This window comes from Apis laboriosa, unplaced genomic scaffold (assembly GCF_014066325.1).
Source record: "Apis laboriosa isolate Shangri-la unplaced genomic scaffold, ASM1406632v1 scaffold68_cov148, whole genome shotgun sequence".
Lineage (NCBI taxonomy): Eukaryota > Metazoa > Arthropoda > Insecta > Hymenoptera > Apidae > Apis > Apis laboriosa.
In genome coordinates this window covers 3,429,962-3,450,129 of record NW_025224135.1, presented here as the reverse complement: position 1 = coordinate 3,450,129, position 20,168 = coordinate 3,429,962, and the positions used below count along the sequence as shown (strand labels likewise).

The 20,168-nt window shown below is 33.9% G+C and overlaps 1 protein-coding gene across 9 annotated transcripts in view; it reads left to right on the top strand.

Annotated features, from left to right (window-relative positions):
- LOC122718717 overlaps positions 1 to 20,168 on the top strand; it is a 226,721-nt gene that overhangs the window by 138,263 nt on the left and 68,290 nt on the right. For 8 of the 9 annotated variants that reach the window (XR_006347448.1, XR_006347449.1, XM_043944001.1 and 5 more), the window contains 3 exons: positions 8,621 to 8,669; positions 15,965 to 16,220; positions 19,673 to 19,883. Coding sequence is in view for 7 of the 9 variants with exons in the window: in XM_043943998.1 (XP_043799933.1) it covers positions 8,621 to 8,669; positions 15,965 to 16,220; positions 19,673 to 19,883 (516 nt within the window). In the remaining 2 variants the exon portion in view is untranslated. Of the gene's footprint in view, positions 1 to 8,399; positions 8,440 to 8,620; positions 8,670 to 15,964; positions 16,221 to 19,672; positions 19,884 to 20,168 lie in introns of those variants that run through there. The other variant, XM_043944000.1, reaches the window with a different exon arrangement.

Below are 20,168 nucleotides of genomic sequence, written 5' to 3'. Positions count from 1 at the left end.
TAGATTTGTTTGCAATTTAAATATCCGCCAATGTCCCCGAGATTTCACGCGAAAATCCATACTTATCCCACGCGGGAATGCAATTTACCGTTTCTTTTTATCCGCCATTTTCCCTTTCCTTTCTCCTCTTCTCGCCAACTCCAATTTCGAGAATCGTTTGAATCGAAAGAAATAATAAGCGTTACTTTTCAAATCCTCGAGTCGAGCCTCGTTAAACGTTCAATCCTGTCCCGTCGATAAAGTCGATTTCATATATTCCAAAGGTTTCGTTTGTTGAGCAACTCGGCGAAGAGCCTTAATGTTCATCGTGCGATTGGGTAAGATTATATTATCAAGAAGAAGGGTTAAGTAAAATGTTGTTTTAAATTGGAAATCGACGAGGAGGAAAGAGATTCGAATTTTTTATTTTAACCGTGGTCGGTTTGATTTTCAATTTTTTTTTTTTTTTTTTTTTTTTTTCTTTCTTTTGGTTATTTCCTTCTCGGTTGCGAACGGATAATCTATCGTTCACCAAGGGAGGAACGTACCACCTGTGATTTCCCATTTTCCAACAACGTTCCCAAAGGTCGTTCGAAATATACTACTACCCATTCGTTCGAAACTTCCCTTTCTCGGTTCATTTACCTCTCCACGAGCGTGCTCGATAAGCAACCAGTGAGAATAGACAATTCGAAGCAACATCCCTCGAAGCAACGAAAAAGAGGAGGGTAGAATTTAAGCGTCCTGGTAAATTCTATTTTTCTATTTTCTTTCTCTCTTTGCTATTATTCGTAGCAAGAAAAATAAATATAAGGGTATAGATAAAGAAAAGAAATATTCGTTTTAATACGAATAATATGTATATATTTATTTAAAAAGTGCTTTTGCTTCGAATATTTAAGGTAGAAATGAAAAATATAAATATAATATGAATCAATCATTTGTAGGATATATAGTGTATTATTATAGGTACAAATTTCAAGATTACAAAGTGGAATGATATTTATTTCATTTAATCATTTCAAATCCCTATTAACTGCCCCGTCACATACAACACGTGACACTTTATGTTCTACTGCCACGCGTGATGAAACAACATTTGCTCATTACTACCATTGTGGACATTTATGAAAATATATAAATTTCATAAATGGAGAATTAAGAGATCTATTTCATCCTTTAAATATCGTAATATATATTTCATTTTTAACATTTTATATAAATGTTAATATGTATAATACGTTCTTCGTTTTCACGTGCATTCATTATTGACGCATGCGCACCGCTATCTAAATCTTCTAAAAAAACTTCATTCAATATTGTTATCGACCGAGCGGGATCGTCACGCACTATTTTATCGAATGAGTAGCCACAGTGGACAAAGTGTAAAGAGGAATCGATTTCTCTCCAACTGCTTGCTTTTCACGCGATTTCCACGAATGAAATTAGATGGATGCTTCGCTTTCTTGAATAATCCTCTGTGGCAAATGAAATTTAACAGTATCGCGAATGCAAGTGAAAATCGTTGGATAGTTTCTAAATAATCGTAAATGACGTTCATTAAATACTTTTTTTTTATTATAAGTGAAATATATATGAGAAAAGATCGACATAAATTATGGTACAGAAAGAACGAGGAATATTTTTGTTTTTAAAATATATTCCTTTTTATACAATCGATCAAAATTATGTACGTAATATTCCGTGCACGGATAACACAGAAATCTCGTAATATTTTTGACAAATATTTATCGTTTTGTTTTACATAAATACATATATATATATATATATATATATGTATAATAATGTATAATAACACGCGTAATAAAATGATGTTAAAAATCAAATCATCGAAACATTTTTATAATTGAATTTAATTTTCTTCCTATTTCTAAAATTTTCATTTCGAGAAAAGGCAAGATTACTAGTTTCCCAAGCACGATCTTTTTTTATCATTTTTATTATTATTATTATTATTCGTTTTAATTAAGGAAGAGATGAAATTCCTAGAGAAAGAATTTAAAAGGGAAAAGAAATTGAAGGAGAAAGATAGGGAATTAAAAGAAGATCGGGGCCCGCTATTTATATAAAACTGGTGCACCGTGTTGCCGCTAATAAAGGATATTAAACTCGGCACAGGGATGCACCAGGAATTCAAAAGCGGGAGCAAAAGTACGTCGAAGGATGAGGTTAATCCACTCGAAAGCGTGTCAGATACGGAAACTTGGGGAAATTCAGCCACCCACGTGGAAGTCGTTACGTTATCGTGTCATAAAAGAATACCATAATTTTTATGGTAAAAGCTAAAAGTTATAAAGATGATGCATCTGCATAAAAAAAATGAGCGATATGATCTTCGATATCGCATCGATGTTTAAAATTTTTATTATTTTTATTTTTTTTTTATTTTGAAGAATTCGAAGAGAGATCGATAAATAAGAATTGATTTATTCATTTTTTTTTTCTCGTTAATCGCAATTATATTCTTCTCGCTTTGTAAAAATTCGTTTTTTTTCTTCTCACAAATATCAAAGCAACGATTTATTATATTACATAAACTGTGCATTACGTGTTGTAGCTGATACGTCAACTGATAAATCAGTTTATTCGATGCTGTTTTCGCACTTGGCGAATTGTTAAATTACATTGATGGAAACCAATTTGCTTTGAAATCTGATTAAAAAGCATTGAAACTCCCTGCGCGAGTATCGATTTTAGATAAGGTTGAAAGCTGAAGAGATTAAAATATTATTTATTTTCAATCTCTTTGATACCCTTGAAAAAAATTCCTAAAAATTAATTCTAAAGTATAAAGGGGGGAAAATGTCGGAATGTTGGGTTTTAGTTACGATCCATTTAACCTGACACCAGGGAGGAAAGAGTTACCGAAGGAAAAGTGAAAGAAAAATGGATTATGTACGTGGCAATTCTGCAAAAAGCCCTCCGCCGTTCGACCAATGAATGCCACGTCCGTTCGAAAAAGTTTGACAGACCGAAGTTTCGCTTTCTTCCTTCTTTTGCAAATCTCTTTTGTCTTCTTTATCCTTGCGGAGGAAGTCCGTATCAGGATAAGAAAATTTCTTCTAGATCCTTCCTTGGCTGGAAGTTAGTTGGAAGAATGGAAACGGTGTCGACAGACGATTCCTTTGATCCTTTTTCAGAAGAGGGATATTATATTCTCTCGTTGTAAAGTTATTAAATTTTAATCAAGAATAGACGCGTTCGAATTTTTTTTCACGTTCTATCTCTTCTAATTTCATTTATTCTTTCGAATTCCATTATTTTTAATTTCACTTATTCGAATTTCTACGAATTTCGAATTTATTTACGTATTTCGAATTTTTCGAATCTTGTTCTTCAAATTCTACTTTTTAACAGTTTTCCTTTTTTTTTTTTAAATTTTAACCTCTGGAGTTCTCGAATTTTAGCTTTTGAAATCCCATCCTTTTCAATTTTACTTTTATTTAAATTCTATATATTTCAAATCCTACCCTTTCGAATTTTATACATTTTTGAAATCGTAGCAAAGGATCCAAGAAGCAGAAGAAGAAGCACTCTTCATCAAGTATAAGTAGCTCCTCTCCAGTGTTATCGAGCGTCCGCGCTCGTTGCATCCGTTCTCGAATAAGAGAGTAGGAGAGTGAGATGGTTGAAAAAAAAAAAAAGAAGAAAAAAAAAAAACGTTGTACGTCGGTGTAAACGAAGAAAGAACGAGGTATCCGGCAATTTGCGGACGAGCATCGCGGAGAACCTCTTCCCTTTCATACGTTTCGCATACGTCTCCACTCTGTGCCCGACCATTTTGCACAGCCGCTCGATAAATTTTCAATGACATCAGCGTAAAAAACGTCGGCTGCTATTGTTCTGGGAATCAGGTCGCGACGGCTGCATCCACTGACCAGCCTCCATAGTGTGTGTATATATATATATATGTATATGTATATGTTTGTGTGTGTCACACCGAACACTTTTTGCACACTCGTAAACTCGCGCCGTCGAAAGTTAAACGGGCAAAAAAAGTTCGGCGATATTAGGTAACCGAGAGGGAGAGAGAGAGAGAGAGTGAGAGAGGGAGAATGAGAGAGAGAGAGAGAGAGAGAGTGAGAGAGGGAGGGAGAAAGCGAGTCGTGACGTCTCCTTTTGCTGGGAAGAAAGAAAAAAGGATGGATGGGACGACGAGTCGAGTTGTTTTCATTCGACGTTGTGTGCCATATATCGAAGACACGATACTGCTAGAAGAATTCGACGCAACGATGGAAAAAAAGAGAGAATTTTTCCGCGCGATATCCGTGAATTTTCATCATTCCGCGAAGAATGACATCTCTCGTTCGATCTCTCATTTTTTTTTTTCCGTCGTCCGCCTTTCTTCCGCGTTTACGGACGCGAAGCACGTTTTTAATCGCTCACCACGGCCATTGTCGAATTTCGACGTGTTTTACGACCCTTTTTACGCTTCTTTCTCCTCCTACTAAGCTTTGTCCCATTTTCCGCGAGACGAAAAGAAATCGAAGATTCGGCCATTGTTTCGTACGTAATGTCTCCGAGATAAGTACGTATTATATATATATATATGTATATAACTGCCTCCTTTTAATAACTGTCTAATTTTCTTCTTTCTTAAAAATTTTTTTTAAATTCATACAATTTCATTTATTATTCATATATATATATTTAATTCATATATATTTAATTCTTTTATTAAACGTATCCAATTAATCATATTTCTTTGTTTAAAGAATGAGAGAAAATTTTAATGAGAGTATCGATTTCGATTTACAATTGTCAATAATTGCTGAATAATTTGTTGAAGTTGTATGTACAATTTTAGGGAGTGAATTTGTATTTATTTTATTCCATTTAAGCGTAATTTCCCTTTTGTAAGAATTTGATTCTTTTGCAAAAATTACTGAATTTGAGTTTGTCTCTGACCACAAAATAACGAATAATCGTCGTTGATTGATGGAGCACGACACGCTTTGAAAAGCAATGGGAGCAATAATCGCGTTTTCTCTTTCAAAGTTCGACACTGTGAAACGAGATGTTATTCGTCTTTGAATAATTTTCAAAACACGTGTATTTGTCGGATTTCGACGAATTCTTTTTTGTTATTCGCTTTTGTCAGGCGGAAATAAACAAAGATGGTGGCCCATTAAAACAAACTAGCTATTCGGAAAATACGATTGCCACCCATTCTTTCGCATTGCTTTTGAATTATTCGAAACGCATCGAAACGAATGAAAAGCTGTTTTCATCCCTCACCGCACTACACGTTTGGGAATATCAATATACCGTGTTCGATTTTACAAATCCGCAAGAGATACAAGCCGAGTATACGTCGTATGAATATATGGTAATCGGAAGTAATCATTTTATAATATTATTATTGTATCATCTATACGATTGAAAAATCAAAAGAAATATTTGATTATTGGTTATCTTTCTATTTTTCCATATCATATAGATTTATTCCTCTGAAAAAATTCCTCTGATATTATTATTTTCTAGAATATATGAATCCTATTTTTGCGCTTTCAACAATATTTCACGTTCTAGTGCCAGAATTCGCTATTCTATCTCTTTCTATCTAAACGATTCTCACTTAATTTGTAAAATTAATTCGACATAGTTTTTAATGAAAAAATTCTTCTCTTTTCATTTGATTATTCTATTATATTATATTAGAAATGTAATATTAGAAAATATTACAACTTTTTAATTATATTCGAATATTATTTGATTCACAGAAAATATTTTTAATATAAAATTCGTATATTAAATTTCAATTTCGCATCGTTTATTTCATGCGATTATATACGAAAATGAAAATAAAAATATTTTTATACGCGTTTCGAAGATCTTTCGATATCGAATCTTCATTTTCACGGTGAAATAGAAAAACAAGCGGATCGATTCAATAACGAACGAAACCTTCGAAACATTGATTGATTGCTCTGTACCAGCAAATACAATACACCTCGACGAGTCTTTACTTCCTTTATGCCGTTATGAAAGTAATAGCCTGGCAATTTTTCAATGTAATCGTTGACCTCCTCGCCACAGTGTCATTATTTCTTCGACTTAACGGAACGATATCGCATTTTAGATCGCGATTCAGGGGCGGACTATCGAGTTTCATGCGTTTTTCCATGGCTCCCTAATTATTTCCATGCGTTTTTACGTAATACAAATTCGGAAGATTCGATTTGACCAATTTAGTTCAGGATCATAAAATTAGAAATATTGGAATAATGGAATAAAATAATAAAATAGAAAATAATGGAATAAAATAATAGTAGAAATAATATATAAATATAAAAAAAATAATATAAAAATAATATAAAATAATAATAGAAAATAATAATAGAAAATTGGAATAAATTGCAAAAATAAATGGAAATATAGTCTTTGGTTATTCGAAGATTTACGAGCAATAATCATTGAAAATTTGAAAATCGAGAAATAAGGATTTTCTATTCTATTTTCTGTTCTATTTCCTTTCGAGAAATGTAAAAGCTTTTCGAATTGGAATTGGAAGATACGATTTGACTAATTTAATTCAGGATCGTAAAATTGGGGAAAATATTGGAATAAAATACAAAAGTAAATGGGAATGTAGTCTTTGGTTATTTGAAAATCGAAAAATGTAAAAGATTTTCGAATTTTTTTTTTGCGTCATTGTTTTGAATTTTATTTATTATTATATATATTTACAGTGTCCATCATCATCATTTTATTATGCCGCATCGAATCTTTCCACATTGTCTTCGATATTCAATGAGAATTGACTATCTGTCAATTAATTCTTTCTATCTTTTTTTTTTTTTATATTGTAAATTTTTGGTGCCTCTCGATTATACATATAATCAACACAGAGTGGAAAATGGACAATGATTAGTATAATTAGCATAATAGAATAAAACGTAACGAAACTTACAGCTCGATTTGACAATTTTTCCGTTCGAATTGATTATTCATAAATATTGGAACACAATCGATTGGATAACAGATGGACCTAAAAATAATTTGAACGATAATTATTTGAAAATTCAGTATACACGATTCGAGGATTTCCTCGCCGATATTCGATTTATTCAAATTCCATTCGAACTTTTTGGTTCGTTAGCGTTGCCGGACAAAAGAAAGAAGCCGAGCAGAATCTGCAGGAAACTCGAACCTCTTTTTCACCGAAACTTGGCCAACGAAATTCTATTTCAATTACCGCGTTTCAAAGGATAATCCTTCCGCGAACGAATTTCGAGGGAACCGTGACGACGTTCGTTTACGTCTCGATTTATTCAACCCAGCAACTCGAGATCTTCGTTCGTTAAGAAAGATCGAGGCAAGAACCAAGTTTCGAAAGGTGAAAATCCGTGCAAAAATAATTAAAAAACACGATATCTTTTTATATATCTTACAATTAATTTAAATTCATCGAAGAATATTTAACAATCGAAAAATCCAAGGAAATAATACGATTTCTTATTTCATATTCAATTTATCATCGAATTATTATGAAATAAATTCTTAAAATTTCAAACGATGATTTAAAATCGTATTAACATACCTTTACGTCACATCTATTTAATAGAAAGTTACGCGAGATGTCGCGTAACGGAATTCGGCATCGCATCGTATCACAAAATATATCCAAAATGTCTATACTGCATCGAGATCCATCGAAGCTTGCACTCAAATCGACACATATTATATTTTATATAGTTACATAAGTACTCTTCCTAATCGACGAGTCTGAATCGCTTAACTCTCTCATTACCGATTGCCGATTATAATCGGTAAAAAGATTCTACTTTACCTGTAGAGAATATCTCTTGACTCTATTGACTCGTATTGAATCAATTCTACTAAAAGTATATCTTGAACGCACGTAATATATTCTAGACGTCAAAAGTATATCGTAAAGTATATTGTATTTGTACAAAAGTATATTATAATAAAAAATTTTTCTTAAACAAGTTACAAGAAACGTATTTATTTTCACGCTTCTCATATAAAATACGACGAAACAGTTGTTGCGTAACATTTAAAAAAGTGTGATAGATAAAAGAGAATGGCAAGGTGGATACATAAGTGCGAAGACTATCCACGTGCAGTACGCGCATACTTTTCGGCGCGGTTCAGTGGCATTGCTCCGGCGGAGCGAATTGCCGTAACGAAAGTATAGTAAAGCGGTGTTCAAAGTCTCGATTCTCCGTATGCATACGGAACGCGTAATAGTAACGTGCGCGTCACTGGAAAGAAAGACGGAGAAAAGAAGTGCGGGAGAAGGAAAAGGAGCGAAGGATGATGAAGGAAGGGATAGGCGATAATGGTCGAAAGAAATTTCTCTCGCGGGAAAAAGCTCTCTCTGCGTCTTTTTTCCAGCGGAGTGAAAATCGAGAGAGGACGCGCGCGCGTATGGATTCGTTCATGGAGAGAGAGTTTGGAAAATGTTTATCAGATGTATGTTTATATGATAAATAATTTATTTAGAAAATGTGAGATACGTGAAGGTGAAAAATATGATGTATCTGGTTTATTTGAAGGTTGAATGGATATTGGTTGTATTTATATGTGTCTTGTTTAAATTTTGGAGGATTTTTAATGATTTTCTTTATTTTCTTTTTTCTTTCTATTGTTTCAGGCTCGACCAGCCGGTGACCAGCTCGACGTCCGGAATGGACAGCAAAAAGGTTCGGATAAAATATTTTATACTTTTATATAATAATTCGTAAATAATTCGATTGCGGCTAAGTTATCGATCTCTATAGTTTTCTCGATCTCTATATCCTGTCGAATAATGTTTTTGATCTTCCATCGAATTTGTTTCTACCTCTAGCGTTTCATCCACTGTATGGCATATTTCAATTCCATAAATCCATAGATTGTAAATCATGAAAGGATATATGCATAGAATAGTTCGCGTAATGGATTACGAAACTATGAGGAAAGATCACGGTGTATAGTGAAATACATAGCGTACATTTCGCATTCAATACTCTACACCTTTCTGCAGTTTAATACATATTTCATATGTATATTGTTTTAATGATAAAAAAGATGATATATTAATCGAATGCTAGAATAAATTGGAAAATTAACGACCAAAAATTTTGAAAGATTTTAAATCAAAAACATAAATAAGCCATACCAAACCAAGTGCAAGCACGAATTAAAGCATTTAAATACTAAAAATGATCAAATTATTTCTATCATTAAAAAAAATACAAAGATAATCGCAATTAATTTAAAAATAAATTAAAAATTAATTAAAAATTCTAGATATTCAAAGATACAATCAATTCAATTGAACTTTAAACTAAGTAAAATGTTAAAACAATTTAATAATATCAAAAATTATCTTCGATTCGCCTCAAAAACGATATTGAAATAAATACGAATTACTGCTGGATTATCTTTGTTAGAACTTATGATGCTTCAATATACTAAGAAATATAAGAATACACGAATCTATTCGTAATAAATGGAATATTTATACATTATAAAATTGTATGAACTTGAACGAGTGAATTTCTTTAATTATCGCAATGCTAATGCTTTATTTTCTCTCTTTTTATATATATATTCTATAGAAATTGTTTTGTGTATTTCAACCTTGCACAAATGTATAAACACTCCATCATATAATAATTCAACGAAAGCGAAACTGAAGATAAGTGTACTGTTCTCTGGCGAAAAAAAAGTCTCGCGAGACGGCACAGGGGCAAGAGGGGTCCTTTGCTAGGACCATTTATCCCCACTTCACACACTTTGTTGACGATCCTGACACTACAGGCTACATAAGTAGAAGAACTCAAGAAATATTTTCGAAACTATATAATTATTTCGATATTATTCGTATATGTATAATTATTAGCTTAACTATTCGAATACGAAATTACATTTATAAATTAAACTATCGTTACAAATCGTAATTAACTTAGGCGAGAAATAAAAATAATTTTATATTATACGTTAAAATACTCTGAATAAAATGTCTACGCTGATACATCGAGGTTTACATACAAATCGTTTTGGATTTGTATGTGACAAATAAAAACAAAAATGTGTTTCCTTCTAAATTATCATTGTTGAAGTTATAGCTATAAAAAATTTCATATAATTTTCTCGTTTCGAATTGAATTAATATAAAATTATTCTATACAAAATCGTACTATCTTTTATTATAAAATATACTAAGAAACGTAAGAATACACGAATCTATTCGAAATAAATGGACTATTTATATAAAATTGTAGAACTTGAACGAGGATTTAATTTCTTTAATTATCGCAATGCTTAATGCTTTATTTTTTCTCTTTTTATGCATTCTATGGAAATTATTTTGTGTATTTCAACCTTGCACAAATGTATAAACATCCACGCTCCATCATATAATAATTTGAAAGCGAAACCGAAGAATGTACTGTTCACTGGCGGAAAAAAAGTCTCGCGGGACGGCACAGGGGCAAGAGGGGTCCTTCGCTAGGACCATTTATCCCCACTTCACACGCTTTGTTGACGATCCTGACACCACACGTTACATAAGTAGAAGAACTCAAGAAATATTTTCGAAACTATATAATTATTTCGATACACTATTAATATATCTATTCGTATATAATTATTATCTTAACTCATATACAAAATTACATTTATATTAAATTAAAACTATCATTAAAAATCGTAATACTAATCTACACATTACAAGAAATAAAAATAATTTTATATTATAGAATATTCTGGATTCCATGTCTATAATACATCGAAGTTTAGATCGTTGTTTTATTAATTTTATTAATAATATGTGATAAATAGAAACAAATAGAAAACAGGCGTTTCCTCCTCTGCATTAACCAATCAGAGACTCGCGTTTCCTTTCCACCAATGAAAACGTGCATTAACGAGTTAAAAAAAAGTACAAACGATAGTTGGATCAATTTCGAAGAAAGGTTAAAAATTGAAAGAACCGGTTGAAGATCTCGTCTTGAAGGAATATCGATACGCGTCATAAGGGTTTATGGCGAATTGCAAAGCGTTTTTCGTGACACTTGGGTTGCGCGCGCTGCCATTGGTGGAGGGGTTAACGATGTCGTTTGAAGTTAACACGATTAAATCGACGACGCGATAACCGGCCGAAACTAATGCGAGGATCTTGCTGAATTCAACCGGGAACTTTAAATGTTTCCAGTTACATCGTTTGCTCCTTTAATTACTCGACTCGGGGCGCCCTTTGATAAACTGGCTCCCGGTCACCCTTTCCTCTCCTCGATTTAATCAGACCCATTATCAGCGCTCCTCCTTATCGATCCGCCACCGAGATTAATTTTTAAATAAGAAATACGTGGATCGAAATAAAATTGAAACGCAATGTTTCGGATATTTAGATTTCACCTAACGCAACACGCGTATATTCGAATTTGGAAATTGATTATCGTGTGAAAATGAAATTGGTGGATGGAATTTCTTCTTTAGAAAAATAAGAATTGGCCAAGTATCAGTTTCGAGGATGGAACAATGAAATTCACGTAAGGGAATCTATAAAAAAAGAATGTAGAATTAAATTAATTTTACTTAAACAAACGTATTCAATTTATCTGAAATTTATAAAATTTCATTCTCCATTTTCTTTCAAATCTTAAAACGATTTCTTTTGCACACCTGTCACTTAATACAGGTACAAATGGAGGAAAAAAAAAGAACTTTCTCCCCAATTATCTTCTGGTAAAATAGCTGGTGACAGTTTGCTGTTCGGTTTGCTCCTCGGCAAGTCGTTATCTTAAAAACCAGACGAAAAACATTGTGGTAATTTCATGACTCCGAGCTACTCCCCCCTCCTTCCGAACTCTCCATTTCTGCTTCACGGACGACAGTTGCGGAGGAAAAAAACTCACCTTTGCAAAACTTAACTTCTCTCCTATTCTCTGCTCGACGATGTTCTAAACCCAATTCCCATTCCTCGATTCGTTGAAGCCTGACAGAAACACAGTCGTGGAAACGATCGAAATTCTACATTAGACCTAGGATATTTATTCTAAACAAAATAATTCATCTCCTTCGTTCCAAAATATCTTTATATTGGACAGCAATTTACCAACAATTCTAATATATTTCTCCGCCGGTAAGAATTTTTTTTGATTTTTTTTTTTTTTTTTCATCTTTGATTCACTTCTTTCTTTTTTTTCCATCTTTTGACACGGACTTGGAGTGTCACGCGTCTTGGAGGAAAGTTTTCCAACCGGATTTTCCGGCCCGCGGATCGCCTCGAGTCGCAACGCGCGTGTTTTCCTCTGGAAAAGAAGAATCGCCCTTGTTTTCACCCCGAAAATACATCACCGTTTGTTCTTACTTGGCGAACCCCTGAATTTTCTAATCCGAGATGAGAAGCGCCGTCGGCCGAGCAAAAGTTTGGAGCTATTACGCTCTCTCTTGAAAGAAGTATATTCTCTTGGAGAAGTATATTTAAAAGGGAAGAAAGGGAATATTTTTGCTTAACAAAAATTATAAATGAAAAAAAAGAGGGCTTGTCGATCTTTCTAGAATAATTGCAATAATTTAAGTAAGGAATTTAATTTATTAATTTATTATAAAAATATTTACTAATAAAAATCGAAGGAAGAAACAGAATTCATAGATCAATCGTGAAACGATTCGATTCTGAAATTCCGTTTGACGCGAATCGTAGTGATGAGTATCAATAAATTCCTCCTGTAAGCTGTTCGAATCTGACGATAGAATATTCGACTTTCGCACGACGATAATTGTTCTCGTTATCTCGCCGATCATTGTACGTTGAGATCAAAAGCAATTTTCATTGCCATATTTTTTGACGGAAGAAAAAGAACTCATCGAAACAATAAAGATGATGATATCACGATTGTATTAACTTATTCACTCTTCAAAATCATCATTTAATGCAAAAGTATTGCATTAGCCATTTTGGCATCGGATGCTTATTTGACCAAGTGAAACGAATTAGAGAAGGAAGAGATCGATATTACTCGAGATTTAATTTCCAATATTTGTTTTATTTTATTAAAATAGCAGAGGGAGGCACTATCGATCGAGGTCAATCATAATTCGAAGAAAAATTTTTCTCATTTTCTTTTCTTAACGTTATTATTATCATAGAATCGCCGAAGGGTCTTGTTTACTTTTTAATGAAATTAGCGTATCGATCGATAATTACTCGATCAGCAATTGAATCGGTTCCCAAGTAAATTTGGATCAGCAGAATTTGTCGAGCTCTTTAGGCGCGAGCCGCTACCCTTTAATTGAGCGAAAAACGATGAAGGAGTTGAGATTTCCGCGAATTTCTCGAATCACGTCTCGATCCAGTCCAGGTCTCTCCAAATTTCCCCGGTCGAGAAAAAAAAAGAGAGAAGAGCGTTTCGCAACGAGACCAAGTGTATCTCGAGAAAATCCTGTCCACGACCCGTAAAACACGAATGAGACGCGATTATAGGGCTGTTCGTCTTGAAAAATAAAACTCGTTAACCGTCTTTTCTTTTTTTTTTTTTTTTGCAAAAATCAAGAAATCATCCTCCTTCCCTTCTCCTCGCTGAAATGAATCTATTTCATTCGAGAAAAGTTAGATTCTATGAGTGGAATATATATAAAATTGTATGATTATATTTAATTATTAAAATTATTGTATGATTGTAAAATTATTGTGTGATTGTATTTAAAGAAGAATCTTTAAAAAAAGAAAAGTTTAGGCAATAATAATACATTAATTAATCTTACAAATATTTCGAAGATATTTATGTAGTCGATCGAATTTTTTTCTATCTTCAAAAAAAATTTATGCCTCTTCGCGAGAAGTCTCGTTTATTCCTCTTTTTCTGACGCGTGGCTCACCTTTGCTTCCGTGGAAAGCAGAGCAAATAAATTGGCATCGATATATTACGAAGATACTTAATTCGAATGACATTATCCACGAAAAATCGCAAAAGAAGAAAGGGAATCGATCGATCGATCGATTAATTTACGTTTAAAAACGTAGTGTCGCGAGTTTTCGATTTTTTTTTTTTTTTTTTTTTTTTCTTTTTGACCGATCGATCGATCGCGCGCGAAATTTTGCCTCGGTCGATAAATTTTCCATCGGATGGTTGAAATTCTCGCGGTGTCTCTCGAACGGATAGGGAGCGGAAAAGCGGTTCTCGATCGGGTATCGAGAAACGTGTCGTTTAGGAAGGGCAACACGGCACTGCACTCCGGGATTATCTAACCCGTCTGACCGGCGTAAACGAAGTTAACTCTCTCCAAAAATTGACCAGTTCTCTCCAACTTTCTTCCACCATCGATGCTTTTTAACAAATTTCATCGATCCGTGTGACGGCGAAATATATTTTACGTTCCTCGATTTCTTATTTCGTTATTGCAATCCATTTATTTTCGACGTGTCTTTTTTCACGAAAAAAAAATAATATAAAGAATTTTCCCCTTACTTCTAAAAAAAAGAGTTCTCTTTTTTTGGAGGGGGGGAGAGAGAGAGAGAGAGAGAGAGAGAGAGAGAGAATTGGAAGTTTCGCGACGATGCGCCTGATGAGTAATATTGCGGTGTTCGAATTTATAAACACGTACGTCTATTCATGGAGTGATCGCTAGTTTCGTTTTGAATGTTTTCTAGAGAGGGGGAGGGGGGAAGGAAACGTTCAATCGAAATAATAATCGCCTCCGATTACCCAAATTTCCTGGGGGGCTGGTATAATTATGCAAATTAGAACAGAATTTATCGCGCGGTATCAGCGAGATAAATATTTCTATTATCCGTGGTTGATGGCCTTGCTACAACGGGATACAGGTTAAATTATCGCGTCAGCTAGTTGTATGAATGCTTTATTACCGTGCATTATACGCAAGATTTCTAGTCTGGAAGGATTTAATCTCGTTGAAATTTAAATTTTTTTCCAAAAGCTTTTGCAAAATTTCACCTTTAATTTGTGCAAAAATTGTGCTTTGGTATGTTTCAGATTTTTTGAAATTAAACGAAAAGATCGCAAATAGAGTTTAGTGATAAAGATATATATATATATATATATATTGAATATTCGATATAAAAAATCATATATATACTTGAGAAACAGGATACTTCTGCAACCAATACAAAAGTTTGCAGCGGAATAAAATAGATCATTAAAAAAAGAAGCATGCTACTATTTCGGTAAAGAAAATGTCATAAAACACTAAAGCTTTCCCTTAAGTATTATTGCTACAATCAAATACATTTTATTTATATTTATTACACACACGAAATTTATACTCGTATATCACATAAATAGTAAATCTTTTTTTTATTAAAGAAAGAAAAAGCCATAAAATAAAACTTCCCTTTAAGCTCTGTCGATATAATCGCACATCAAACTTATCTATATCCATATATAAATAAAAATATTCTTTTAACGAGAAAAGAAAAACCCATAAAACATTGAAACTATTCTTTGATCAATATTGACACAAAAGGAAGCGTAGAAATAAAGACGAAATGATATTGTTCAATCACACACCAAACTCATGCACACATAAGAAAAAGCATTCTCTCGACGAGAAAAGAGAAATTCATAAAATACTGAAAATACTATATTCTTCGATCCAGCGTTGACACAAGGGAAAACCGTAGAAATAAAGATGAAATAATTGTCCAGACGGTACGATCGCACACCAAACTTATCCACACGACACATATAAACGAAAGCATTCTCTCGACGAGAAAAGGAAAAAAAAAATCCATAAAATACTGGAAACTACTCTTTGACCAGTGTTGATACAAAGACAGAAGAAGGGGGGAGCCATAGAAATAAAGATAAAATAATTGTCCAGACGGTACGATCGCACACCAAACTTATCCACACGACACATATAAACAAAAGGATTCTCTCTCGATGGGAAAAGGGGAAAAAAAAAAAATCCATAAAATACTGAAACTACTCTTTGACCAATGTTGACACAAGGGGGAGCCATAGAAATAAAGATGAAATGATTGCAGGTTGTCCAGGCGGCACCGGTCCCTGTACCTGTCCAGGTACGTAGCAAGAACGATGGCTCGGGGGTGGTGGCAGCGTCCGTGTCGGGGGTACGGAGACGAAGCGGCTCCCAGGGTTTACGATCGCCCGCCGCCAAGAGGCCACTCTCCGCCCCCGTGGCTCTTCAGGGATGGCTACACAAACAGGGATCCGAGGGGCTGATGCTCTGGAAGAAACGGTGGTTCGTCCTCTCCGAGTACTGCCTCTTTTATTACAAAGGTTAGACCTCCCCCCTCGTTTTCCTCTCACTGAAATTACGTGTCGCCTTGTATCTCTCTCTTCAAAAGATTTTTCCATCTCTCTCTCTCTCTCTCTCTCTCTCTCTTTCTCTATTTATCTATCTTCCTTTATATGAATCTTTTTGCTTTCTTGTTTTTTTTCTCTCTCTCTCTCTCTCTCAAATGACACAAGGCACCGGTTCTCGACACGCGACTCGTAATTCTAGTGGTTTCATTCACGAGAATACCTATTTCTTTCTCTCTTTTGTTTATTTTTTTCTTTTTTGTTTATATTTTTCTTTCCATTTTTATTTTCTTTCACGTTCTATTCAGCTGTAATTTTAAAATTGAATGAGGAAAATTTCTTTTCTCGCGGAGCGGAGAAAATACGTACAAGTTTTAAGCAAAATATTACTCTTAATGAAAATTGTTGAATTGTTCTCCCAGCTTGCGAGATTATCGATACGATAAAGTAGTACTAGTCGACTATTGATCGGCCCAGTCTCTTCCAGTTTGATGATCTTCGGATTTAATTTTTTCCTCTTGTTATTTTCTCATCGTCGTTTAATTTATCTTCCATATAGCTTTTGCCATCTCCGCTCAGGAAAAATTCGTGTTTCGATAAGAGAGAAGTCGATAATTTTTCTTTCTCCGTTGGCCACGCGTAGACTTTTGGCTCGGCTTCAACTCTCTCCCAGCCGGCCGTTCCCTCCCCCCTCTCCTCCCTCCCGGTTTCTCGCCATCATACTCCACCAATTTTACGTTCGTCGAACTACTTCTCTCCTACTTTTCAGGTTTAACTCGCTTCCACGGGAACACTAATTACTACGAGTTCTCCAATTTCGTGGTACTTACTTCCCACCTCTTTTCATTCCTTTTCACTCGCGTTTTTTCCACTCTCCTCGAGTGGAATAGAAATTATGAATCGAAATTATCGAAATTATTATTTCTTTTTTATCCACCGAGTTCCTTTTTCGCGATAAAAATATCGATGTATTTATTATTTTATTTAATTTCGTATTAAACTTCGATTCAAAATATTCGCATCTTTTTTCGAAAGCTGTGATATTTTTTTTTTCCAAAGAATTTCATTCCGCCAATTCATAAACGTAATTTTCGTAATTTTCATCAGCGTGAAGTTTTTCTTTCGTGGAACGGAACGAAACGGAACGGAATGAAATGGAATGGAATGGAATGGAATGGAACCAACCTTCATTCGCGTGACTCCGCGTTGTTAATTAACGCGATATTCCGCGACGCACGCACAATGGAAACAATGTGCGTCTGGCTCATTATTTTCCTGTATAAATTAGTTAACCGGTTGCGTTTTCCCTCCGCCTAAGCGTGAACTCTCTCGGCTTAACAAGGATTTTAATATTCGCGCGTTAAATATCAATGGCCGGTGATGAAAGGCGTTAAAGGCTTGTTTCCATTATTAAGCGAGCACGCTTATGCGCATCGACCATTGTCACCTTGGTTGATGACAACGATGTTTTCGATCGTTGTAACGAGATTTTCTTCCTCGTGAATAATTTGTCGTTTAATCGATTGTGGATTTTTATTCGCTCGTGAATAAGTGAAAAGAAATCGATTCGCGCGTCCAACACCTGTTATTTATCATACGTTGCATCAACTTTACGCCTACGTAATATTAATCGCGCAAGATTAATTCGGTTACGCAATGAAGATTGTTCCCTCGAAGAGACACGAGCTTATTTCTATGCTTATGGTTATCGAATAATTATACATAATCTCACGTAATTTATGATATATTCAATAATAATAAAAAATTATAATTACATTATAGTCAAACAGTATTTCTTACAATATTTTGGACAATTTTCCGTTAATTTTTTTTTTGTGAAAACGAGTGAAACGAAAGATATATATCGATTAACACATGTCATCTCGCGATTATTGTTATTATAAAGAAAGAAATTATGAAAGAAAAAAGACTCTTATCGAAGAGATAACACGCTGGCAATAGAAATTTTAAAATTCCAACCAATTTCTCTTTCTGAATCCGTGTCATTGTTCCTCGGTCGACGTCCATTCCTGGCATTCCCAAATTTATAAGATCCTTTTTATCCTCTTCCTCTTCCTCTGTTGAGCGCGTGATTTATGTCCACGGAGTTGAAGGGGAGGAGAGTTGCAACCGGGTTAACGCGTGTCAATGGCGTTAGGATTTTCGGACGCATTCAAATCGAATCTTTCCATTTGTCATCCCGTAAAATGATTTCCGCGTGTCTCTCCGCGTCTCTCCAACCATTTATCGAGCACGCGATCCAAAATTTTTCTTTTTTATCGTCTTCTTCGTTACTCCAAGTCGTTCTTTTGAACAACACCTTTTTTGATCGTTTCGTTTTTGATCAAAGAATTTTGGAATTTTATCTCAAATTTTGCATAATAGGATAATTTTCTTGGTCTACAATCTTTTTTGTTAAGACGAGATAAATTTGGAAATGGATTCTGTTGAGAAATTTCTAATTTCTCTAAATTTGAAAATAAATTTTTTTTCAAGGCGGAAAATCGATTTCTAATTTTTATAATATTTTATAATATTTTATAATATTTTATATATTATATATTATATAAAATATTTATATATTAATTTATATATTATATAAAATATTATATATTATATTAAGTTCGATAGTTGGAAATTTTATATAAACATTCTTTCTAGATAAACATTTCCAGACTTTTTATTAAAAAGATGGAGGATCGATCCGTGGAGGAAATTAAATTTTCTGTTAAACATTGTAATAAAATAATACAATATTCCATTATTTTTTCTCGTAACAATAATAACACTATTTTTTCCTTCGTCCAAAGTCTTAGTGAATCGAGACGGACGGCGCAAAGTTCTCAAGAGATTGTTTAATCTTGAAGTATTTGGTCAGAAATTTGAAAAAGTTTTGTACATTTTTGAGCGGGTGAACAAATTGCTTAAACAATAAAATTGCTGGTCTTTTCTTTCTTTCAATTTTTCTGTCTATCGTTACGACAAAGAAAATTGTACTTTAATGCACGTTGAATTGTACAAAACTTTTTTAAAGACATTTTGAATCATATTTTTGTAATCATATGTGTATATATATATATATTTAAATGGCTTCTCTTAAGAATGGAAACGTATTATTCCAAGATTTGCTTGTTTTGTCTCGAATATATCACATTTGTATGCCGTTCTCGTTAGCACATGCATATAATAGAAACAGTAACGACATCCCACGACTGATGGTAACGAAGACGAAACGAGAAAAGTTCTCGAAATTCTGATGAAATTCGGAATAGTTGGAAAATTATATCGAGAATTCCGTTTCACTCCCTTTATTTTCCTCGAGTTTCCCTTTTTTTCTCGAGTTTCGAACGTCGAGAAATTATTTTTGTTTCGTGTTCAATCGGTCAAAAATTAGATTCAAAAGAAGAAAAAAAAAAAATTAATTTCAGGTCCTGAAGAGGAGAAATTATTGGGTTCGATATTGTTGCCGTCGTACAGAGTTACCGTGTGCAAACCAGAGGACAAAGTTAACAGGAAGTTCGCGTTCAAAGCTGAACACGCGAACATGAGGACCTATCACTTCGCGGCCGACAGCCGTGAGAGCATGAATCAATGGGTGAACGCATTGACTTTGGCCACTCTCCTTCAGGATCCAAGCCCGTAAGTACGACTCACATTTCGTGCCCTAAGTATCCAATTCACGCACTTTACGCCAATATAGCAATATAGACGGTGAAATTTTGATAGTCGAAATTGAAAATAAAATTACTTCGATATAATTTCGAAAGAAAGTTCAAAAGAACTTCGATAAGTTCAAAAGAATAATTTCTGAATAATTGTAGTGGCAACAGTGTAGAGGTTTACTATAGAAAAGATTGGATCAACTATAAGTAGTTACGAATAAATGTTATTCGAGCATTTTAATGAATAATTATTTGAAGTAAT